This window comes from Camarhynchus parvulus, chromosome 6 (genome assembly GCF_901933205.1).
Source record: "Camarhynchus parvulus chromosome 6, STF_HiC, whole genome shotgun sequence".
Taxonomy (NCBI): domain Eukaryota; kingdom Metazoa; phylum Chordata; class Aves; order Passeriformes; family Thraupidae; genus Camarhynchus; species Camarhynchus parvulus.
Genome location: NC_044576.1, coordinates 17953211 through 17978769, shown reverse-complemented (window position 1 = coordinate 17978769; position 25559 = coordinate 17953211). Strand labels below are relative to the sequence as shown.

The following is a 25559-nucleotide window of genomic DNA, read 5'->3' as shown; positions in this document are numbered from 1 at the left end:
CATCAGAGGCTGTTCCCCTCACATAGCCATTTTCGTGACCGTAGCATCTCTTCTTCATTCCAAAATGCACAAAAAACCCCCCTAAACCACCACACCAACAGCAAAACAAACCAACCAAAACCCCAAACACTGTGGAAAAAAGGTCAAGTCGATATTCAGCTCGACAAACTCAAGAGAAATAAACCAAAAACCATTTTGTGATATTTGAAACCCTTTTCTTTACCTTCAAATTCATAATACATGTTTTTAAATTAATGATTTCTTTAAAAAGTACTTTCAGTCCAATAGAAAAGGAACAGGACCATTTACTTAGATATTCATGCAAGCAAACAAGGACCTCTCAATAATTTTTGAGCAAATTTCCCGCCTGAGAAGACAGCAAATGAAAAGAAATTAACACTCCAAATATGTAGGTTTCTTACCAGAAATTTCAGTGCTGTCAAAGCAGTGTCTTTTTCAGCAAAGAAGGTGTTTTATTGGAAAATTCCTGCTAAGGTGCAGTCATGTGGCTTGGCTGTGTCAGTAGGTTTTTGGTCCAGTACTCCAGGTGGTATTTGATCCTGCGTGGTTTATGTTAGGGCTCATCTGGTTGCTAAGGAAAGGGGTTTATGGCAGCAGGGTCAGTGCTAGGGCCAGTTCTGGGTCTGATCCTGTTGCCAGGAGGAGTGTTTGTGTCTGGGGCTGATAATGCAGGGGGTTCAGGAAGGGGACACAGTAAGCAAAAGGGCATCTCCATCTCCATCCAGCTTTCCACCTGGCCCTGGACTCACCAAGGGCACCACCTTTAGCAATAGGGGGCAATCTGTGAGTGACCACCCTCCCTTCAGCAGAGAGATGGAGATGTGAGGGCATCCCAGGTACAATCCTAGTCCTGGCACGAATGTGGAAAGAAGCAAACCTTCATCTCCCTGGGTTAGTGGAACATGGGAATCCCAGGGGAAATGGAGCTCCCCTGTGGAGCTGCAAGTAACAGGACATGTGCACAGACAAGTGGGAACTGGAAAGGACATTGTCCAGACACTCCACAAGTACATGAAGTCCATATCTATAAGTTTATATAGACATGTAAACATTCCTAGATGCATCTCTACACAGGTATGGGGGGACTATTGACAATAACATTGTCTTAGTGTAAAGTGATTGGAAATTCTGTTTTCATTCTTTTTCTAACTTATAGAAGTTTCAAATAGCACAGACAGTCTTGGCATGGAATAATTCTGGAATGTTTTCACCCACATTCCTTGGGAAGGGATGCAGTCCCAGGGCACCTGTTCCAGGCTGTCAGTGCTCACCAGCAGAAACTGATTCTGCCAACAGACTTTCAGGAATCTCAGGGCAAGCAGAGAGAGTTTCTCTTGGACCAGGTCCTGTTCTCAGCCCCTGTAGCTTATCAGTGTTAGGAATAGGAAGATCAATGTTTATCTCAGACTCTGTCATCTCTGCCCTGTCAATGTAAGAATGGTCCTGAAGAAGGCCACCTTAGCTCACCTGAAATTCTTCATGTTGGGGACATCACTGACAATGCTGGCACAGCAATGATTCCATTTTCGTGTGCTCTGAATGCTGCCATTCCCCATGCCAGCTGTAAGCAGGAGTGTGAACACACTGGGGAGCTCCATGGCAAGGGAGCCCAAGCCAGCAAAGGCTGCCTGAATCAGTCTGTCAGGCACCTTGCCTTTGACAAGCCCTGGCTTTGCAAAGTGCAGCTCCAGCTTTGAACATTTTCTGCTTTTTGCCAGTCCCACTTCTTTCCATTGTTAGAAGGATTTCAAACATTGTCCCTGCTTCTCACAAAGTCTTCCCTCTCTCCTTCTTTCAAAGTACCCCAGGCCTCAATTTATTCAATATGGATTTGGGCACAGGAAAGTGCTTATCTTTTACCACTGCAAGCTGCTTCCCCCAAGGCTTGAGTTAAATCTGCTTTAATAAAAACACAGAGCTTTAGTCAATTGGGACAGAAATGATTTCTCTTCTGCGCTATTGGAATGCTGCTTTCTATGTTCAATAGCATATTAGAAGGAAGTCTCTAATTGGCCATATAGTACCAAAGATCTGAGTATCTAATGTGAGAAATCAACATCATGAAAACTTTGAGAATATCAAAAAGAAGCAAGGGAAGACCACAGGTCATTTTCAGCCATTCCCTATCCATTTAAACCCCATAATTACAATATTATATTTAGTATCAGGGGATGGTGTTAAATGTGAAATCATCATAAGACCAGAATAATCATCCTAAACACAAAATAAATTAATCACTGACCTCTGCTGTTATAATGAGGATTTCACAAAAAAAACCCAAACGCATTGAAGTCCAATTTACTCAAATGTTCCATGTTCTTTATCTCCTATAAGGCTCTGAAGCAGAGTTTCTTTAATAAAAATGACTGATGTACACCAGTTGCTCCAAATTACACATTTATATGTATTCACTAGAGCCCATGTAACCCATCATGTGCAATATCACCAGCTTCTGATACAGTTTTTCACTGAGAGAAGGGATAAAACTTAGAGTTTTTATTTACACAGAAATGAAACAGAGCATATCCCCCAAATACAGATGTGCAAGCCTGTCAATCTATTTCTGGTAAAAACATAACCAGCCAACTATTCTCTTTATGGCCTGTTATATTCATATTACAGTAGCACTTTCACTGTCAGCAAGGACTCCTTGGCTACTCAGGGATCAAAGCAGAGCAAACCTAAATAAAATTGCCAGTCTGGACAAGGACTGAGCCAAAATCACTCTGAGAAGAGTCTCCACTGTGTTTCATAACACAACACACAATAGGAGAAAATAAGGAGAAATATGAAAAAAGACAAGCTATACACCTGGTAACTGTGGATAGGACACAAGGAGTACAAAAGCCCTGATCTCCTCTGGGTGGTGGCAAGAAGGTGATCATCTCCCAGTGCTTTTGGACTGGGTGCTGGCACATATCTCCATGGTCCTCTGCTCAGACAGACCACTGCCCTTGCACAACAGGGAGGGTGGGAACCATCACAGAAGTCGTGGGCAAAGGTGCTTCTGCCCAGCGTCCTGCTCCCTCTCTTCAGGAAGGGGAGGAAGGGGGATGAAGCCCTGCATCCACTCATCTCCTAGATCTTTTAATTGTATACCACACACACACCCCACACACATACACACACACACACACTTCCTTGTTCTCAACTTTCTCTGCCAGCATAACTGGAGATAGAATTACAATGACACATAATTACAATGAAAAAGCTGGCTGGAAGTCATTCCAGTATTATAAAACAAGTCCCATTTATTTTGTTTATTAATTAATAAATAATTACTTATTTGCAAATACAGTTGCATCGATGGAACATATATCTTCTTGGACAGATCACTTAGGAAGGCACTGAACTCCCAAGGAGGAGATGACAAAAATCCATGCATGTAGGCCATTTCAATTAAACTAAACTCTCTAAAACAAACCCAGCATTTTCCACGAGGAAATTCAAGCCCCTGGGACAGAGCTGTGGGACGGCAGTCCAAGTCTGCATGTGACAGCTGGACTGTTGGCATTGCAGTCACCCCACAAGGAGAAGGAGATTCAGAGGGAGGCAGTTCTGGCCCTAGAACGAAGGACTAGCTAAGTCAGGTTTGGCCTCAGTCACACCTGCCAAGGAAGAATCACCACGGTAAAGGAGCCTCAGGGCACCAAGAAATGCAACATGCACAAAGGCCACGGTGCAGGAGAAGGAAACAGGGAAAGCAATGGCCCCTGCTCCCTTCAGCCTGCTGTGCTGCCATGCATACCAAGAACCTGCTGTGTTCTTTAGTCCTAACCACAGCCTGCTGGCACGGCAGAACTCGGCTTGGTTTGCCTCAACACCTCTTTCACCTACAACTTAATGTCACTGTCACAAAACACTGCTTTCCTACAACTGCTTTCAGGACTATTGCACGTTTCCCATAGCACCCCTCCCCCCAAAAAAGGGTCAATTTACAGCTCTCATTCTGCCTAATACTGACCTCTTCAGCCTTGTTTCCCACAGCAGCAAGGGAAAACATCCCCCCAACAAACACGAACACAATAGGGCAAGGAACGAAAAGTATTTGTTATTTGAAAAGTGTCATTTGTCTTTCTTTAACACACAAACATTTTGTGTTCACCACCACAGGCATTACTGCTTTCTTATACTGATATGCAAATGGCAGTTTTATAGGTATGTTACATATATATAGGGCTGTTTACATGGATACATGGGTGTGTTTGTTCACACACATTCCCTCAGCCTAGCAAGAAGCTGATCCAGCTGGGACCTGGAACAATACTTTTCCAATATCATTCATGCCCTGTGTCAAAGTGCAGAAAGCTTTGGATACAAGACAAAATCCACTTTCCACTACTCTCAGAAGTCCCCCGTTTGTTTAATTTAACAGAATCATAGAATCATTAAGGTTGGAAAAGACCTCTAAAATCCTTGTGACCAACAGTTAACTTAGCACCAAGTGTTCACCACACCTTTTGAACACTTCCAAGGATGGTGATTCCACTGCTTCCCTGGGCAGCTTATTCCAGTGACTGAGCACCCTTACAGTGAAGAAATGTTTCCTAGTGTCTCATCTAAACCTCCGTGGAAATTACCCCTCAGGTAATTTCCTCAGGTGCTGTCACTTGTTACCTTGGAGAAGACCCTCACCTTGCTACAACAATTTACCTACAAATTCTCCAGGTCAAAAACCCCTCTGGGAGCTGTTCAGAGACACAGTCCACTGTGAATGCAGCTCCCTGAAGCTAGCAGAAAGGGCTGATGGAAATGAAGAAGTCCTACTTGAAATGTATTTGGTATCCAACTTAGGACTGGCTCCTCTTTAAATGCCCATGTTTCAGTTCACCTTAACAGCAGAGGGAAAAATACACCCTGCTTTCCTCACATACCTGGCAGCAGTATAATGGAGCATCCCACTCTCCACAATAAGAGTTTTAGGAGACCCTTGACAAAAGGGTTCAGAAGCGCGCATGTTTACAAAATAAATGACAGTTAAAGAAGTAAAAGGGACCTTTTTAAATACATGTATATATTTTTGTCATCAAATTACCATTCATTTTTAAATCTGTGCACAGATACTTCATATCCATAGTCTTCCCTTGGGAAGGAAGCTTTTATCCTGTCCTCTGAGAGCCTAATTCTTGACTTGTGGCCCTTAAGGGCATTAAAATTTCTAGTATCATACACACACACACACACACACACACACACACACACACACACACACACACACACACACACACACACAAAAGGCTTGTTCACTCTGATAGGCTTTAAGATTTCATAGGTTTTGTCTAAATGCACCATGGAAAACTCTAATGGATCTATTTGTCTATATTTTAACATGCGGATGAGATGCTGCTCTATACTGGATAGACATTATGCTGTATAGAGTGACAGCAACAGAGAAGTGTAACATGACTAGCGCCATCAGTTTACAAAGTACTGGTGACTAAAAAAATATTTATAGTAAGAGCCACTTCCCTCAATTTAACAACTTGAAAATGAATTCTTGTTCTGGAAACACTCTTGATTTTCATGCTTTTTATAAAAAACATTCTTTCAAAATGAGCCCTTTTTCAGAGGAGATTGCATTTCTTGAGTTCCAAGTCAAAGTTAATTTAAATTTTAATGTTTTCAGAACAGGATCACAGGATAATTCAGGCTGCAAAAGATCTCAGGAGATCTCTGTGTGAATCTCCTGGTCAAGGAGGGTTGGCTCTGATGACACCCCAGGTTGTTCAGAGCTTTATTCAGTCAGGTGTTGAAAACTTTCCAGGGTGGAAAACTGAACAATAAATGTTTATTCAAATATGGGCATTTGGCTGAATATGCTTAAAACTCAAACATACCAGTACAAGCTTCTTCATTTCCAACCCACACCTCTGCTGCAATCAAACCTACCAAATCACAAAATGTGTAACAGGTGAAATCAACCATAGAAAATCATTAAAATCATTAATCCAAACCCCACTGTAATCAGTGAAGTGATGCCCTTAGTGTTTGTGTAGGAGAAATGCCTCAGAAAGTGGCACTGATGAAAGGAACTGTCTGGTGGGACTAGGATAGGCTGTGAACACATGGCTCTTGTCAGGGATGGAGGAAGGCTGAGAGCTGAATTCAGGTTAAGGAAGGAGAAAAAACACAAAGTGGGTCTGTGTCCCAGGAGAGGCTTCAGTCCTGGGAAATTTTCTGAAGGAAATCTCTGTCACAAATATTAACCCTGGGAGAGTGGAGCAGTGCCTGTGTCCTGTCTCCACACTGTATTCATTAACAGAAGGCCTGATTCATCCCTTTCTTTTCAGGAAGTCAAGAGCTGCTTCACTGAAAGAAATCCCGTAAAAATTGCCTAAGATATGAATCAGGCTGAAAGTCACTGGCATAATTCTTCCTTTGAGCTTCTGCACTTCAGCTATAACTGGGGAAAACAGTATGAAAATGAGACACAAAAAACTAAGCCAATACTCCAAATACAGATATTTACAAGCAGGCACAATACATTCAATTTTTCCATCTTTTCACCTAGGTTTCCTCATTAACTATGATGATAAAAAAGAGCTTATGCAAGGATGAGTGATATTTTCATACAGATTTTCAAAGAAAAGTGATAATTCAAAGAAGCACTTTTCTAGAAATCAATACTTTGGACATTCTGAATATGTTGTTTGTTTGTTTGTTTGTATTATATCACAGAATTCAGAAGATCAAACTTAGATACATTTTTCAGGTTTTAAAAGTTAGTTCCATGTTTCAGTGCGAGCCTGAAAACAAAACACATTTCAATTACAATAGCTAAGAACTTCTTGTCCTAACAAACAGTTAAATACTGTTGTGGGATTTCATTCAACCTTGCTCCTTACCAAAATATTTCAGGCCAAGTATCAAGATAACCTGAAGTTTTAAGTTGCCTTATAAATAAACCCTGACTCTGGGGAAACCTATTTGGATGTTATCAAGAAATATAAAGAATTCAGCAGCATATTACTGGGCACTGCAAAAGTATATGGGAAATCTAGAGCAGCTGCAACTGTATTCTGGTTGTTTAAAAGGGTTTTTTTTTGACATGGTTGTTGTATTGTGCATCCAGTATACAATCTTCTTGTCAATGACATCAGGGCAATCAAAGTGTGCAAAAAATGGACCTTGCATATATGGCATATTTGTAGCCACAGACTTTCTACCTGTCAGTACAGTTCAAAGGCAGTGAGCGAGGAAAGTTCAGTAGAAGCAGCATCAGTTCCAGGTCTCATAGGATGCATAGGATGGTCTCACAGATTTTATTTAGTGTCATGTATCATGCAACACATCTGGGCAACCGGACACTTGCTTTGGCTATCCCAGCCTTCTTAATGACAAAGCAGCAGCAGCAGCAAGCAGTGGCTTTACATTGTCAAATGTATTTGTCTAGCTGGCATTGCCCCTTCATCTCACTGATAATTTGGTGCTTACTCAATTTCTCTTTTCTTCAGAGTGGTCATTACCTTGCATCTTTCAACATGAACAGTTTTCTTTTCCTTTCCCACCCAAACCACAATGAGATTCAGACAAAGTGTTGTACAAATATCAAATCTGCATGTGCTTTTGTGTGCATGTGTCTGTCCAAACAGTTCTTAAAAACACTAGCTGGCATGTTTTGTTACTTCAGTTTTCAAGATACTCCTTCAGCAGCAAAATCATCTAAATTGGTGAGGGTGACAATGCTAGTATTTTGGGTTGGGCTCACATCCTTGCCTAAGTGAACTTGAGTTTCTCCAGCATCTTGATGGTAGGAGTAGGAGGCTGGTTCAGTATCCACAGACTCACAGTATCTGTAGTCCTGCTGGCCATCTTCAGGTAGTTCAGCTGGTTCTGGTGCAGCAGGCACTGACCAGGCAGGTTCAGAGAGTTGAGAAGGTGATTTCAGCACAGCTACTGATGAGGCTGGTAAAGGCAGCACTCTAGGGTAGGAGGCATAGGGAGAATTCTTCGTTTCTAAAGAGGTGGACTGGTGTAAATTCTGTTCCAAGGAAGGGACTGAGACTTGAACATATTTGCCTGTTTCTGGGTCATAAAATGTCTTTACATTAACTTCAGCTGGTAAATCAACTACGTAGTATTGACCAGAGTCAGGGTCCTGGAGGAGTTTCCTCTGGGTTGTAGAGGGTGAAGAGCTTGCTGCTGGTGCAAGTCTAGATTTCCCAGAAGTGGTTTCTGTGGGAGTAAAAGTTGAGTGAAGGAGAGGATGAAGGGGAGAATATACTAAGGGTGAAGCAGATACTGCTGTCTCTCCAGAATGAGTAGGCTTTCTCCCTACAGCATCTACATGTTCAGTCTGATGGTTTTTCTGCTGCTCTTGCACCTTTTTCCTCTTGTTTGCCAGCTTTTTAGCCCGACGCAGAGCCTTTTCTGTTTTTGGTGGCACAGTGGGTGGCTTGCCTGCTGGTCTCCCACCAAGTCCCCTGGGCTCCAGTCTCCCATCTTCCCCTGTGACATCCAAAAGTAGGTTCCTCTGTGCAGAATTGATTATCTCTTCTGCAGGCATATAAGCTTGCCTCTCTAGTGCCATGTTCAACAAGGCAGGATTTGTAACATCTCCTGTCTCTCTAAGGCCAGAAGTAGTTGGTTTATCTGAAAATGAACTGGCAGCAAGAGAGTGCATCATGTTTCCTGACCTGGAGCTTCTAACAGCAGGGCATGAAAGATTGTCTAACAAAGGTGCACCTTCTGTATGCAGGATATCCTCTAAAGTGTCATTGGATACAGAAGAACATGTGTGGTCCTCTAATATGGAGCCAGTCACAGGGGAAATTGTCTGCCTAGTGATTATTTTTTTGGTGCAAGACCCCCCTTTGCGGTTAGATAAATGATGGTTCTTAAAGTAATTTGTCTTTCTTTCTGCAGCATAGCTGGGGTTGTTTTGTTCTTGGTCATTTTCCACACCTCTAATTGGCTGTTCTAAGCTGTGTCTTGCCTTTGTAAGCTTCTTTTCACTTCTACAGACACTTTCTTCATCCATTTTCCCAAATTTATTTAACAACACATAAATCTTTTCATCTTCTTCCGTCAGTTTTCCAAATGAAAAGCCCTCTGTATTTTCCAGAAGACTGGGATCCACTGTTACTGAAGTAGATCCAGACTCACTGGCTTCTTTTTCTCTGTCAGTTGCTCCATCTCTCACGTTCTGCTGCCCTCCGTGTCTCGATGCCCACCAGCCAACCTCCTGGGCATGTAACATATTTCTGTGCCTCTTGTTGTACACTGCTGGGGACATAAACTTACGTTCCATTTCCCTATAACTGCTGCTCACTGAGTCATCCAGGGAGAATGACCGGAGTAGGGGCAGCTTGACAGCCCTTATCACCTGAGGCGACCTGAATGTGTTATCTTTAATCATAAACAGACTGGGTTTGGTTGAGCTTGAAGATGATGGTGTTTGTGGTTCCTCAGACCTGGAGATGGACGTGTCTCTCATACTGTCAGATGCAGAATTTGTGCTGTTGGCCTCTTCCCTTTTCTCTCTCCCTAGCTTCTCTTTCATCAAGCTCCTCTGTTCATTCCCAGTAACACTTCCCTCCCTCTTCTCTGCTGCACCAGTTCCAGGGCTGATACAAGCGCAATATTGCAATTCATCTTCCCCAACCTCTTTCCCTCTCTCCTTGTGTCTTTTCTTACTTCCTGAACCCATTTCACTGTCAGTCCTCTGGCTTTCTTGGAGGCACGTCTGCTCCATCAGGGACACAGGCAGAAATGGCTCTTCCTGAAGTGGCTGTTCCACTGTGGAGACGAAGGATTGCTCCGAGGAACTAGTGCTTCTTTTGCCTCGTGCTTCATGGCCAGGTACCACAATGGTGGTTTGGGCGCCGCTGTAAGGCTCATCTTCTTCTGGTGAGAGTTGGTTTAGGAGTGTTTTGAAGGCAAAATTTTCATTCTGAATAGCAGCTTGTCTTTCATTTTCCTCACCCTGCACATTGTGATTTTGCATGGGCTGCCCAGCTTTTGTACCTACATTGTCTCTACTGAATGGTCTCTGTGCTGTATACTGCTGATGTTTTCCTAAGTCAAGTTCATTTGATTCATGTCTGAACGAGGGGAAATTTTCATTAACCTCTGTGTTTTTAACCAGATCCTGGTGTTTTGAATTGTCTTGCTTCATGCTGTCTCCAGTTTGGTAAAATGGAAGGTCTTCTGTTGTCTGGGGTGAACTCAAAGTCAGAGAATTGCCTGTGAAGTGTCCAGTTAAATCGGTTTTATTATCATTCTCATGAACACTGCTAGACAATACATAAGCTATATCACTCAATTCATCTTTCTCTGTAATATTTTTCTCACTTTTGTCGTGTGAAGTTGAGAACGAGGCATACATTTTTGTACTCTCCTGCATATTTTCCCTGGTTTTATTTTTCTCCTCCAAGGCCCTTAACAGGGGAGAAGGGGTATAAATGCTTTTAACACGTTTGCGCACATCCTTTAAGTTAAATAACAGACTCGATGCTGTCAACCTGCAACTATCCCAGGACCTGTAATCATCCAAGGTGCCCTCCTCAGGGTCTCTTGAGGCTGTGCTCTCTGTGGGAGGAGGTGTCAGTGGGATCAGCTCCCTTTCAGCAGTGTCCCCCTCCTGTTTTGGTGGTATGACAGGTGTTAGGAGTTCGCTGATGTTGAAAGAGGGGCTGATGGATCCAGGGGAGTTTGCCTGCTTAGCCAGAGGAGTGACACCTAGACCAGGGTCAGCACCAGTCGCCTTTTCAGACAATGAGGTCCTGTGGCTGTCTGTGACCTTCTCCTTTGCAGCCTGTCTCTTCCCTGCTGCCCTTTCTGCAGCCCTCTGTCTCCTCCAGGGCGGGCAGGCATTGCCCAGCTGGGGGCTCTGGGATTCCTCCTCAGCCGAGCTGGCCTGGGGTTTCGGTGGAGGAGGACTGGGTGTCTCAAACCTGAGTGAGGGTGAAACCATGCTGTAGGACACAGACTGGGGTGACACAGAGGCTTGGGACAAGGCAGTGGGGGACAGTCGAGCTGGCACTGGGGGTGGTGGCACAGGAGGGGCTTCAGGGCTAGAGGGTGCTGGGGGATGGCAGGGGGGTGGGAGAGGAGGGGCTGGTGGGGCAGGGGGTGGCCGAGGGGGACTCTGGGGTACATGGTTCCTAGGGGGAGGGGTGGGAGGGAAAACAACAGGGAATTTGGTTTCTAAAGGGTGGGGACCCTGAGGTACAACTCGGAGAGAGAAAGAAGCTTCTTTTAGAGTTGGCTTCCTCTGAAAATCTTTCTCTTTCTTCTTAGCAACAGTGGCCGTGGCAGGTGACAATTTATGTTCACCTGTGTGTGATCCTTTAACAAATGGTGATTCTTCCAGGTATGCAAGACCTTCCTTTTCCATTTTTATGTCCTCCTTTTCTGTCATTTTTTTATGATGAACATTCCATGATTCAAAAGCACTATTCTCACTGTGAAGAAAACTACCTTTTTTTGCTGGCTCACTAACTTTCAAGTTTCTGTTTTTTAAAGCCTTCTTAGAAGAATGGGAAAAATTTGACTTGGCTACTTTTGACATCTCAATCAGCACAGGATAATAACCATCAGAGTCCCCATAACTCAGGTCTATTTTATTAGGTCTTCTCTGTGGCTCATGTTTGTCGCTGAGGCAGTGGCTACCTTGACTAGCCTCAGAAAATTCAGAAAGTTCCTTGTGGATGCTTAAAATGTCTCTATCACCCCAAGAAGCAGTATCATTGCCCTGATTTATTTTGTATTTTTGAAAGCTATTCTTAATGGGCTGCTTATTTGTTATCAGAGAACTTCCTGACCCTTGGTCTGCAGTCTTGTCAAATGTCTTAATCAATGAGGACACTTTTGAAACATGCTTATTGTTCCTTGAACCAGGGACTGGCAAGCTCAATTTCCTTTCCATGGCAAAGGTGTTGTTTTTAGCAATCCTCTTCTCCTCCAAAGCACACTTAGGTAACTGCTGGAATGTAGAAGCCCATATTGTATGCTCATTGTTTCTTGCTGTTAGCTTGTCACAGACATTGCTTTTCTGGATGTCATGGTTTAATGTCCCTGAGTGAATTTTAGCAGACAACTGGAGGGCAAAGTCAGGTGAAATGGAAAGTTCTGGTTCATTGTAAGGGTCTTCAAGTTCTGCTACACACAAACTTTTGAAAGCCCGAGCTGTGAGGCTGCTCACTTCTCTGTCTGTGTCATCCAGGAGACTCCCAATACTTGAGGAATCACTGTGTCCTTCTGTATGTTTCTTATTTCCCTGCATTGTTCATGAGAGTCATGGGTGAAGTATCCAAAGGATTAATTTCAGATGTTGAATAGGCAGGTGACTCTGTGAGGCAGACCCAGCTGTTTGCAATTCACAAGGACAAAGACATTCTTCCAGATGGGGCTGCTGCACATTGACTCACAGAGCAGCTGAAGGAAACTTTCTTCTCTGTAAAGCCAAAAATTACAAATTACCATTTTTCTATATTAACACTATTAGACAGAGAGCATTTTCCAGATATATCAGTCACTGACTAATTTTGTGATGTTAGCAACACAATGAACAACATAAAAAAATCACTGTTATTTTGATCAATTCAAGTTGCTCATGGTAGATAGTTTAATTTCTGCAAAGATCCATTAAAAAAAGTATTTTCATTTTATATTTTTTTGAGCTCTTAAACAAGGTATAAGAAACAAATTTCAAGTACTTCCCCTTCCATTACCAACCATAAACACTTCCAAGTGCTGTGCATCCATTTAGAAAAGGAGATTAGCCACTTTTGGCCAGGAAGAATTAGCAACAAAAATTGCTTAAAAACAGTTGTCACTGAGTACATCATTGCATGCTAGGTCCAAAATGAAAGAAAAGTTGATAAAACTTATTTGTCACAGCTTTGTCATGATAATTGCCATGAACACAACCCTTGTTTGAGAAAACAGTGTCACTACAGGTAAAAAGGATTACTGTGCATGTTCCAGACAAAGAGTGCTGGGATACAATTTAGGCACCCACAGCAGGATACAGTGGGGTTGTGTTGGTCTGCTGGACTGCAGAGGCTGCTAACATCAGCTTAGCCAGCAGAAGGCAGGAGTGCCCTGGGGACTGTGGCAGACCCACTACAGTAGCACAGGAAACATTTGATTTCAGTTCCAGCACTGCTGAGAGCTAAAGGCAACCCATTCAACACAATTATAAGATACCACAGACTGATTATGACACACAGTCAGGGCCCACAGTACTGAGGTTTTTGTGTATCTCCTGTTCAAACATAGGATGGGGGAATCTTTTCATTGAATAAGCAAAAACAACATAGACCCTTTGGCTGTACTTGAAATCTCTACACTAAAACTTCTCACAGTTTCTCTGTAAATTCTTTAGAGGTTTATTCTCACATCCGAGGACTTGAGCAGAGTTTTGACTAACTGCAGGGAGACTCAGTTTAAAAGCATACTTCAGAACTGGTTAAAACTTTAACGAAAGTCTGGTCTGTATCTCCATTTCCTCCTTACAATGGCATTATGAACTTGTGATGAACTGAAACACCACAGTTCACATCTACAGTAGAAGACTTCTACATCTCAAGCTTGAATCCACTGATTCAGCTTGTAGAACTGAGCAATGAAATTCAGATCTAGATTCCAGCCTCTCCAGGTGTCCAAATCCCTGATTCCAGCTTGGTCCACCTCAGTGAAACTCTTGGAAAGGACCGGTTTTTCTCTGTGATGAACCAGTGCTGGTCAAAGTATGAAAGGTAAGAGAAACTGAGTTTAATTAGCTAAATTATTCTGGCTCAGTTGTTTCCTCAAATGAAAACACTCCTCACCTTCCTTTTCTAAATAAAAGAATCTCAGCCAACCTATTTTTAGACTCCAAGTATCATAGTGAATTTAGAGCCTATCCTTCCAGCCATGCAATTCCAATGACTTATGCATAACTACAATAGATTTACACCACAAATAAAGTGAGCCTAACAGAGCTTCTCCATCTTACTTTGTACAAAGATTTTTCAAACATGAGCTTCACTCCCTTCACAGACATACATCCTTGTGTATAATGCAGCAAGAAAAAAGACAAGACGAAAGGTCATCCTGCTCCTGGTTTTGATTCTTAACTGTTATATAAATGAGAAATACAAGTACATACCTGCCTTATAATTTTGCTTCTTGTTTTTAGAACTCACTCTCATACTTGTATTTGGCTTCTTTTCTGATCTTTAGTGAGGAGGTAGAAATAGTCCAGTGATGTAGATTCCACAGAAGTAGTGTCCCAGGATGTCTCTGGCCTTCAGCATTTTTTTTTGATCCTAAGTGAACTCTGCAATTCGAAAACAAAGATATTTTTTTGCATGATCTGAGGATAGTTTTGTTCATTTGTTCACTCCCATTTTACAACCATTTTAGGGCAGATTTACAGGATTTCTTACAAAAAGAGACAGTTGTCCCTCCCAGAGTGACAATAGCCAAATACCTGTTGGGTTTGATAGCTTGTGGAGCACAGTCAGGTTCCCAGCAAACAACTGTCACAATCTCCAGCACACCCTGGTAGCCCCAGCAGGGACTGGCAGCTGAGTGAGCAATGTTTTCCTGGCATTTTGCCCTTTGCAAAGGCAGGGTGATGACTCCAGGCTAAAAAGAAGAATTCTTCCCTGCTGTGCCACCCTTTCAAAGGGACTGAGAGGAAAATATATGCCTCCACTCCACCTGTATATGGATTGCTACTGTCAACAAATACAGATGTCAATCTGGTCAACTTGGAACTGAAGCAGCTGAGGTTTGAAAGTCCTTGGTTTTCACTGTCCCTGTGGTAAAGGAGATGAAAGGTGGACAGCTGGCATGGTAAGAGGCAATAAACAAAACATCTTTTTACTTCCATGCATGACCCAGAGGCTGCACATGCTAAAGGAAAGCTCAGCCATGGTGAACATGAACTGCTGCCATTCTTCTGTGGAAACCCCCAAGGTTCAGGCCAGTTTGCCTAATCTTTGCAAGAATATATAAATTTCCTACAAGGAGAACTGTCTGGCCCTGAGGTAGTGCAGATAGCACAGTCTTCTCAAAGGAACCTTCTGAGTCAGCTCGTGATATTCCAAATCTATGGGCAAAAGTGGCAATCACCCATTGTGATTGTGTCCTGCACCTCACCTGAGGAATGGCAGTTGTGTGTTTAGGGATAAGCTTGTACCAATCACAGCTTTTTGTTGTCTAAGATGTGTGAGTAAAAAACAAGTTAAACTAAAGGAAAAGCAAGCAAACAACAAACAGTGCTACGTCTTGTTACAGCCAGATGTAAAAGGGTATCCTCACTCCAGAGATGCACAGTCAGTTCTCTCTTTACTCAGAGGTTAAATTACAGTTTTACTGCTTCTGTGGTACTCTTAACAGTGCAAAGCCAACACAGACATGGGAGATGGTGATTAAGTTCTGTCTCACTCATTAACGGGGCTGCTGACTACTTTCCAGTAGCACAATGTTTATCAGTGCTTAGTGGTGGTGGAGCCTGAACTAGCAGGAATCTTGGCTTTCAGATCTCATGGACGGAGGTCTGCAGAAATATATTGTCCCTTGTAAACTGAGAACTTTTGCTGAAAAGTGAGTAGAGTAACTATAAGCATTGGAGATCATGATGTAATCTCAGCAATTATTTTCCTAGATGGAGTCACAGTTACAAAAACAACTCGGCGCCACTGATGAAGGAAAGAATAGTGACTGCCACTGTCCCTGAAACCCTTGTGACAATCCTTGTCTTGCCTGGACACAATACAAGTGCTTGTAAAGTGTAATGTTTCAAGCTGGAAAGGCTGCATCTCCACCAAGTGTTCAAGGTGCAGACCATTCCTGGGACTGGATGGAAACAGCAGCACTGTACTGAGGTAGCTATTCCTTGTATAAATATGACAACAACTTCTTAGGCAAAGAAGCTGTTCCTGACTGGTTTAAAAACCTGGTAAAGTCCCATTTCTTTACCTTTTGGACAAATATGGCCAGTAACAAACAAGGTGCAGTATTTGAGCTTAGGTCAGGATTCAGCTTGCTCAAACATTTAAGGATGTCTGAATTTAGTCTATGTTAAAGAAAAAGGAAGGCAATGTTGGGCATCTGAAACCACTTGGAAATGCTGAGAAATGTGTGAGGTGTTAGCGGTAGGCATCATCAGATACAAGCTACTGAAAAATTTGCATGAACACATATTTCAAGCAAGTTTAATCCAGAAACCAACCTCCTCTCTCTTTTAAATAGGTGGCTTTTTTCAGTGTTTCTCTTAAGTGCCCAGCAAGTTGTGATGAGGAGGTTAAATTACAGATACTATTCCTGGCCTGGCACAGACTGAATGTCAGCCTTTTTTTTCACTAGACAGGAGCTGGGTAAACCAGCAAACTTGGCTGGAGCATATGACATCACTGCTGCTGCAATATATAAAGGGCCAGTTGGTTCCCCCACCCCCCTGGGCTGGTATTTGGCTGAAGGGTTATGCCATGAGACATCACAGTGGCATTTTGGCAGCAACCTCTGGGAGTTGCATAGCAGTCTGAAGTCAGCAGCACGGCATTACCCATGAGAATGAGAAGGAAAGATTTATTTTTTTTTAATCTTTGTGAGCTGGTTTCTTCACGTGGCGCTCTCTCTGTGGCATCCATCCACGGCTCCAGCTCAAAACTCAGAGCCCTGTGTTGACTACTGGCTGATGTTTATTCAGCAGCATGCTCTACTTCCACACATGCTGCTTCTCTAAGTTTCCAGGGGCTCATGATGACAATGAATAGTTAATGCTCCTTGCCATGGGAAATAGGAGAATCCCTAATGAATTCATGACTTTTTTGCATAGGTTCATAATTGTTCATGGCACACACAGGACTTCATAACCAGATGAGAGCTCTGGATGGAAAAAGATCCCTTCAGCTTTGTGTCATCAAGCTGAGGCAGCGCTCCCAGCCATGGCAGCTCCTCCCTGGCCCCAGTGGGGCTGGCTCAGTGAGGTCCTTGGATATTGCTGAAAATCCTGCATGGCAGCAGGGATCAGCGCATGAATGAGTACGGAGCTGCTGCTGCTGGTCAGTGATCACAGCACTGATGGATTCATTGCACATTTAGGAAAACAAACAAAAAGGTGTCAGGGAGTTAACATGTGGACCCGGGGGAGGATCACAACACCCTCAACAAGCAGGGGAGCTGCCTCCAAGAGAGGCAGCAGTGTTCTAGCCACATTTCCCTGAACTGTCAAGAAAGGCAATTTCTAAATTGAGGTGGACATAAAATTAAATCTATTAGCACAAGCCTCTGTTTCCCTCATCCAACAAGATCACTTTCACCAATTCTTTGTAATCATAAAAGGAAACCAAAGTGAATTCTCTTGCCTGGGGAAAGGGAAACCACTTTACTCAAATACAAATACCCACCACAGCAGATGGAAGATGAAGAAGTGGATCTTTCCTGCTTAGGGTGAAAATTCCAAACACTGGCAGAAATGACTAGCATAGAACAAGGTGACCTCAGCTATTCCAACATCAAGTCTTTGATCATTGCGCTGGAAAGCAAGGCAAAGAAACCAAGTGTCTGAACCGAACCAGTGCAGGAAATGGGTCCATTCCCCTTGAGGGTTTGGCCTGGCAATTATGGCTCGAACGACTTGTTCTGGGCCAGAGAAGAGGAGAGACTGTTCTTGACTTTGGGCCAGCTTCTGCTCTCAGTTACACTGGTATAAATCTAGAGTCATTTTACAGACGTCAGTAGAATAACAGAGAACAGAACTGGTGACTGAATACACCTATTTTCTCAGCCAGCACTGTACACTATCCAGAAGCTACATCTGCAACTGTAACCACAGTAAAGTGAAATTCATCTGAGAAGAGCCAAACCTCACCCCCATGAGGTATTCAGACCAACATGCAAAGGAAAGGGGTTAGAACCAATACCACATTGTTATGCCACCAAATTGTGCCCTCTAGACAATTCTGATTTTCTCACCTGTATTGCTCATCACTGAAAATAGCAGTACATTTGGGTTAAAGTAATGTTGCTCTTTTCTGCAATATTCACTAGAATACACAGACCTAAGAGTGGTGGGGTAGGCATGGTATAGTTCCAGACTGCATCAGCAGAGCTGGCTGTCAAACTGAATTGCCATCATGTGGACAATATCAACTTTTGGAAACATGTTTGTGTGTGTATTAGGGGAGGTTGTTCTCATTTAGATAGTTTTTGAAATTTCACATGGAATAAAGATTCTGAAGAGAAATTAAACTGGGAATTTCAAAATTTCATTTAGAATTAAAAACCTTTTTTTAATTTTAGATTATTTCACCATTTTCAGTGAAAAAAGGCTGTGAGAAATAATATGTATATATACTATAATAGTTATAATAGTATATTATTAATGTTCTTAAATCAAAGAGGGTATATGCTATTTAGCATTAACTGAAATATTTCATTTTATTTTCTATGTCAAACAATACTCTGATGGTACTGCAACAGAGAATATGATCTTGTTTTGAAATTTCCCTAAGTAAATATTTCAAATTATAAAGCCCATAAATTTTGAATTATCTTTCTAGGGGAAATGTCATTAAAATGAATATGATTGTGATTTTATTTGTTTAATCAAACCTCTTCTCTTTTTTTTTTTTTTTTTCTGAAAAAAAGAACTGAAGTCTTTTTCTTCCAGTGAGCTCTACTGAAGCTACTTCATTTGTTCCAATGGAAGCTGGAACCAGGGACTCATCAGTTCAAGGAAGGTCAGTGTAGGCTGGTGGAAGTATGAACACAAGGAAGACATGTACCTAGTTAATGACTGTGTTCTGTATCCTGCTGTGTCCTTTCCTCAAAGGAGGTGAACCTCTTGCAGCCCCAGCTGAAACGCTTACCTTTCCAGCTCAGACCACAAAGCTTCAAACACTGGAAGATGAAGACCTCACATGAAGAAAAGTGGGAGGAACAGAGACTGCAAGTGTCTCTACCTTTCCCTTTCTGGTTCAGTGGCAAAGACCCAGCAGTTATTTCCAGCCGGTCTCCGGACTGCCTTTCCCAATGTCCTCCAAATGCCCCATCCTGCCAACAGGCCTGTTACGTCTGGAAGAAGGAGATGTCTCTCAGAAAGGGTTGTATCTGGACTGAGGCTTTCTTGCAACTCCTGTTTATCCGTTCCATCTCCTGATTCACTGCCTTTGAAGAGCCAGGAGCATGCAGACGTGACAGGGGAAGTCAAAGGCACAGAGCACATGACTGACACAGGCCAGGGGCAGGTACAGCACTTGACAAACAGCACGAGTCTATGAGAAACACAAGGCACAAGGGATGGTGCTCCTCCTATGACCTGCAGTCAGCACAGACAAGTGACATTTCAGCAACTGAACCCAAACAGTGCGTTTCTTGGCATTAAATGTCTGCCTGGAAAAGGCCACTGTCTGTAACTAGGTCAGTCACTGTACACCAAGATATTTATACAGCTCCCCAGCAATATGGTATATGAACACCTCGTGGCTATTTATCTTTGCAAACTCTCCCGCTGCAAGCAGGATGTGTGTCTAATCCACAGGTCAGCAGCTAAGGCTGATTTGCCTTAGACTTTGCCTTCAACTGGCTAATCTGCCCAAGATCAAAGAGGACATTTGTGGCAGGGCAGGGAACCAAATCTATGTTTTCTGAATTGCACAAGAAGAGCTTAACCTTTCTTAGGTAAGGCAAAAATATGCCTTCCCACTGCCCTTCATAGCTCATGGTACTTTAATCTCTGGGAGCCCACCCCAGCCCCCTTGCAGCTGAGTATGGCGCTGTAGCTTGGCATTACATTGTATAGTGAAACCCAACCAGACTTGGAGGTGACTGACTGCAAAGACCTCTGCTTCGTCTCAGGTGCTTGATACCTAAATCTTGCTAAGATTGTTAAAACTCAAGCCTTCCTCACTAGCTGGCAGTGACAGCTGACATTACAATGGTACAGTGCCCTCCCTGAGCACTGGAAGGATTTTGGCTGATGAGACAGGTATTCATCTCTCTCCATTCTCAAGAAAGTGTTACATGATGAAAGCTTCTGAGTTTTCCCTTCTTGAATAAGAGAAAGGAGATTTTCCCACAGCAGAGGGAAAGCTGTGGAGTATCACAGCATTGCAATGGCTAGAGGTGGAAGATGACAAAGGGGGAAGGGAAATAAAATATATATAAAATATATAAAAATATATAATTTTATAATTATATATTTATAATTTTATGATATATATAAAATAAAATACGGTCAAGAAAACAAATATAATGGTTTGGATACCTTGTAATCAGGAGCACACCAGACAGTCCCAGTCCCTATCAGCAAGTGTGTTAGACACAAACGGGAGACAGGTGTATTCTCCTCTGTGACCTACACGAGGAAATCTGCAGCTAGCAACAAGCCATGCCTCACTTCTCTTTCCAGGCTGGGGAACCTGAAACCATCCCCCACTTACACTGCTCATCAGCCCCAACACACTGATACCATCAGCATTGTCAAGTTTGCACTTAAACCATTTAAGCTTCTTGACAAGGAGAGTCTGACCCACACCCACCAGACAGGATACTGTCTCAGGAAATAACAGGCTCGCAGAAAAAAAGGATTATTCTTTTACTGGTAGTTTCATCTGCTCTTTTTCTTTATAACTTCTGGATATTTTCAAGATTTGGACAAAGACTTTGCTGAATCTGTTTTCTATTAAGAAGAAAATTCAAAATCCTTGTACGTGCTAGGTTCAAAATTGTTCCAACTTCTAAGCAGTTTTATCACCCACTGAATTCCACAGGATTTACAGACAGGCAATATACCAAAATACCACAGACAAAAAGATGTAGGTATCAAAGGTGAGGGAGAAGGTGGAGACTTTGGTTTTCAAAATATTCTGGTTCAGGCTGCAGGAACAGAGCTATTTCTCACTTACACCTTGCTCTAGGTTTCAAATGCAGCCAGAAGAGCTGTGCTCCTGAGCACACAGCATGGCAGGGAGGGTGAAACTCAGTGCATGCCAGAGCACATGATCCAAGCACACAGCCATCCTTTCACATAACATCTCTCCTCCACTGACAAACTGCTCCTCAACCATTTGTGATTATAACAGAGCATTCCAGTTGAAGGACAAAAGCTGTGGCTTGCCTTCTGCCTGCTATTTGGAGCATGGCCATGGGACAGCTACACACCTATGGGAGACCTCTGGGAGGGCAGGGGAGAGCCCCCTCTCCCTTGCCCCAGGTATCTCTGGAGGCCATGCTACTTTCCTCCTTTTGAGGAGCAAAAGCCAGGAGTAAAATTCCACCCCAAGCAAGACAACAGTTCCTTCCAGCTGCCTCTTTCTGCATTGTGCACAGGAGTTGCTTTGGTTTTGCCCTGCAGATTCCCTATTCAGAGACTGATTAATTGTTATGATTTAATGGTGTGTCCCCAAGCCAATCCCTCATTTTTTTCACAGTTAATGCACTTGCTATGGTGTTTCTTGTGATTATTCTGTAAAGGATATATGCAAAAGACAGAAAAGCAAACATCAAGAGTTTTAAGGAGAATCCACACTTGTTCCCCAAGAGACAGACCCTGATGACTCTGGTAGAGTCAGTCCCTCAGCAGCTGCAGTGATGCTGTCAGCATGGGGCTTCCCTAGACCCTCTGAAGAAGCCTGCAGACAAACAATAGCACCAGCTTAGTCAGCCTAGTGCTGTCACCAGCTACTTCTCCTTTCCCATCCCTTCTCCTCAATTCTCCCACACACCACAGAGGTGGCAACCCTAGCTACATTTCTGTGGCTTCATTCAATTCACAAGTCTGGTGAAAGACTGGTGTCTCAATTTTGGAGAGACAGACCAAGTCCTAATATCACTACTTCAAAGCAGATCAGTCAAAATAAAGAGTCTCAGTGAACAGTATCATGATAAGGAGTGCTGCCCCAGCCCAAACCCTGACACAGCTTGCAGGGGTCAGTTCCCCCTGAGTATGATGTTGTTTCTGCACCAGCATCCTGGGCAGTCCTGGGCACTTATCCCAATTTCTGCACAACGAAGCCCTGTGCTTTGAAATATGCAAAGGACAGAGACTGGGACACATGAAATACACCTCAACAAAACAAAAGCCATCAGAAGAGTGCAAAATTGTACATGAGTCTATAACAAAGCAGACAGACAAGCCAAGCTGGCCTCAAGATATGACAGCTTATGTCTGACCCAGGTAAAGTTGATAAACAGAGCTACATCTGAGGCTGAGGATCTGCAGGAGCTGCAAATTGCCAGAGACTGCTGTTTGCTGACTTTGCATGTTAAAGTGTAGCCAAATGTTAAACACATACATTTCTTTGAGAGACTCTTCCAAAAAACTGGAAGTGGAAAGTATGAATTAGGTGGCCTTCATGTACCTGACCGTCATAGCCTTCTCACAGTCCCCAAAACAGCCTTTGACACAGTGTATAGGTAACAGGGAAAGCATCCTTGAAATTAATGGAATGTGGCTATGTGAGAGGCTGAAAATAAAGATGCATCCCTATTTGACCTTCTTGGCTCATAAAAAGATGGGCCTGACTGTTACCAGATGATTTAGATTAATCATTGCTAGCTACTGCCTTGTATATCATTATTTGCAAGCACAGGTGATGGATGTTAAAGAAACTTAGAACTATAATTAAATATCTGCTTTCTATTCCTGTCCAAAGAAGATCATTTGGCAGGGAAACCCAAGGGAAACCTTACTTCTAGGTGAGGGTTGTCCTCTTACAGCTTCAATGCTGCCTTAATTTCTCTGAGGCTGCTAAAGGACAGGGGTCTTGGTGGCAGTCTCTTCCACCGCACACACTTGCAAGCCATAAAAACCTGGCAAGAAGCAAGAGAGTCATAACACACCAAGCTCAACACACACATACACACACAAATACACATATATAATATATACATGTATATACATATATACACACATACAACTTCAGATATAATCACTGATCCATCCAAATGCATATGCAGGCTTGATTGAAGAGGAACAACCTCATCTTCAGGGTAAAGTTCCCCTCTGAGTGAAGACATGCAGCAGCTCCCACTGTGGTCCTCTCCCCACACAACTGTCAGCTGGCTCACAGACCGCTGATCCCAAAATGCAACACAACCTCAGGCAATGCACAGTTACCTCTAAGAGCAATGAACTCACCCTCTGCTCAGAGCAGCCACAGCTCTGTGTGACCTGGCAACCCAGCTGCAGCCAGGCCTGCAGCTAAAAACCACTTGCAGAATTTGCCTCTGCCAGCAATTTTCCCGGTGTGTAACTCAGCTGGACTAAAGAAAGACTGATACAAATGAGTGGAATTTTCTTCCAGCATGGCTCATAGAGTTAGTTGACTTTGTTTCTGGTCTTGGAGGGGTTAGCAGTTTTGTGGACTTTTCCCACAGCTCTGGTAATGCAAGTACAGGTAAGACAAGCATTTCAGAGAAGCAGGTAGGAATAAGAGGCTACAGAGCAAAACTTCTGAGTGCTTTTGGCTTGCAGTGCAGGGATGCAATAGCACCTGCAAACCTCCACCCAGCTGTGGCCTCAATGTTACAGCTGTTTGAGTAAGTAAGCTGAGAATGCATATATAAATACCATGGAAGCATGGAGAAACGGAGCTGGGCTCCAGTGGACTGGCAATGTTTTACATCTTAGTGTTTGTCACAGACCTCATCCTTCAAGAATTTAACTGAGGACATTTGTTTTTTAAGTGGTCAGTTCTTTGAAGAAGTGAAGGAAGAGAGCCACAGACTTTAATTCTGTCCAGAAAGCTTATTTGTCCTTCTTATTTCTTCTCTCTTATCCTTCTCCCCTGCCTCCCTCCCAGAAATGGCAGAGGACTAGAGAGGAACCCTCTAGCAGGCACTGTACAAATCCAGTGTGAATCAGTCACTCTGATCTGCTGCTGTAAAACTTTTCTCTATTCAGATTTAATCAAATTGCCCGTTTACAAGCTATTTTAAAAAGCATTGGCAGTTTGGCTTCTCAAGCTCAATTTTAATTATTTCTGTCCCTTTTTTGCTACTGAGTTCTGCAGCACTAATAAAATGCAATTCCTTGTGATAGGAGACTAAGAAGTTCTGCAACAACTGGAGCAAGAAAACCTATGCCATTTAAGAAATCTTTCAACAATTAAAACTGGATGCAAGTCATAGTCACAGTCATTTATAGTGGCCTCTTAGCACTGCATAGGTATTTGAACTATCTTAATTTTTCAGGCTCTGTAGCGTGGTAACTACTTTTTATAAAATATTTAAATTATTCTATTCCTATTTGCTCCAAAAAAAGAAACATCCAACAGCCTTCCAAACCATATACAAATCACTAAAGTTTTAAAGAGTAGCTTTATCTGTAGGCAGTAATCACCCGGAAAGTAAAACCAATGTATATTTCCTTAAAGTTGTTTACAGCACAATGTACAAAAATTAAATGAAGCTTCATATCAATTTAGTGCTCTTTTAAAAAGATTATGCCTCTTTGCAAAATAATTACATGTCATAAACAGTATTCACTGCAAACAAATCTATGTGTATGTCTCTTTCCATACACAGACTTTCAGAGGCAATCTTGCTTTTCTCTGAGAAAAAAAAAGCTGGACAAAATGAAAGGACACTCCACCTCTAATCACTGAAAAAAGGTTTAAATGATGTTTGATTTCTCCTAACTGATCAATCCCATTACTGATCCTTGAGTGTACACACGTTCACACACTCAGAAACCACCATTCTCCACAATTTCCCTGTTTTAAAACCACCCAGACACTTCCCCCTTACCTTCTATGCTCCAGCTTCCTGATAGGGACAATGCAGGGCTGTGCTTTCTTCCTTTAAGTCAAAGCCCCAGCACATTTTAGAGCAGCCTGCTTGCTATTAGCAGTTCCCATTACTTATGTGTGTCGGACTCTTCCTCTGAACATGGTTATTTTAATAAAAACAACGACTGAAAAATAAACAAAAACAATAAAAGTGGAGGAGCTAAGCCTTGAATCCTCGCAGACCTGCCCAGCCAGGTGAAGTGAAATGAGCAAGGAATCCGAAGTTAGTAAAATGTGTTTAAATAGTTATAAGGCAAGGGGAAACCAAGCGGAGATCATGGTGGGGAAGAGGCAAACACACGTATTGGAATAACCACGCGGTGTCGAGTAACAGACAGATGAAACAAACAGTCATCAGCTATTTTTACATCCACGTTGGCCATTGGTAATTCTTCAGAGATAACTAATTCATACAGCAATGCTGGGCCATGGGCTCGCTGCTGCCAGTGACTCAAACCTCAGAGCACTGCAGTTTTGTACCTACAGGTGGGAGGCAAAGTGTTTATTGGGGTCACCACTAAAAATACTGCGTACATATGCACACGAGTAACACATTGCTGTCCTGTGGGGCTTTTTCATAAATAGCTCATTTCATCATCAAGGCTGGACACATGTAGCCAGTGTTCTTGGACTTCTTGGAGTAAGGACCTCTTCCACTGTCCCTCCAAAGCAAACAAGATCAAGCACATGCCAGCATTGGGTTTCATTTGGCGCACTGCAATAGGATGTTGGATAATGGGAAAAATATGCCATGAAGTCAACAAGCTCCATTTCTGTACTGCAGAGCTGAACAATGGATAGCACCCT

General features: G+C 42.8%; 1 protein-coding gene across 1 annotated transcript; it reads right to left on the bottom strand.

Annotated features, from left to right (window-relative positions):
• Positions 1-7654: 7654 nt before the first annotated feature.
• C6H10orf71 (chromosome 6 C10orf71 homolog) lies at positions 7655-24961 on the bottom strand. Its single transcript, XM_030951265.1, has 3 exons — positions 24712-24961; positions 14117-14287; positions 7655-12418 (listed from the first exon to the last, which is right to left on the bottom strand). The coding sequence occupies exon 3, from the start codon at positions 12245-12247 to the stop codon at positions 7655-7657; it is 4593 nt and encodes a 1530-aa protein (XP_030807125.1). The 5' UTR covers positions 12248-12418; positions 14117-14287; positions 24712-24961.
• Between the last annotated feature and the right edge of the window lie 598 nt (positions 24962-25559).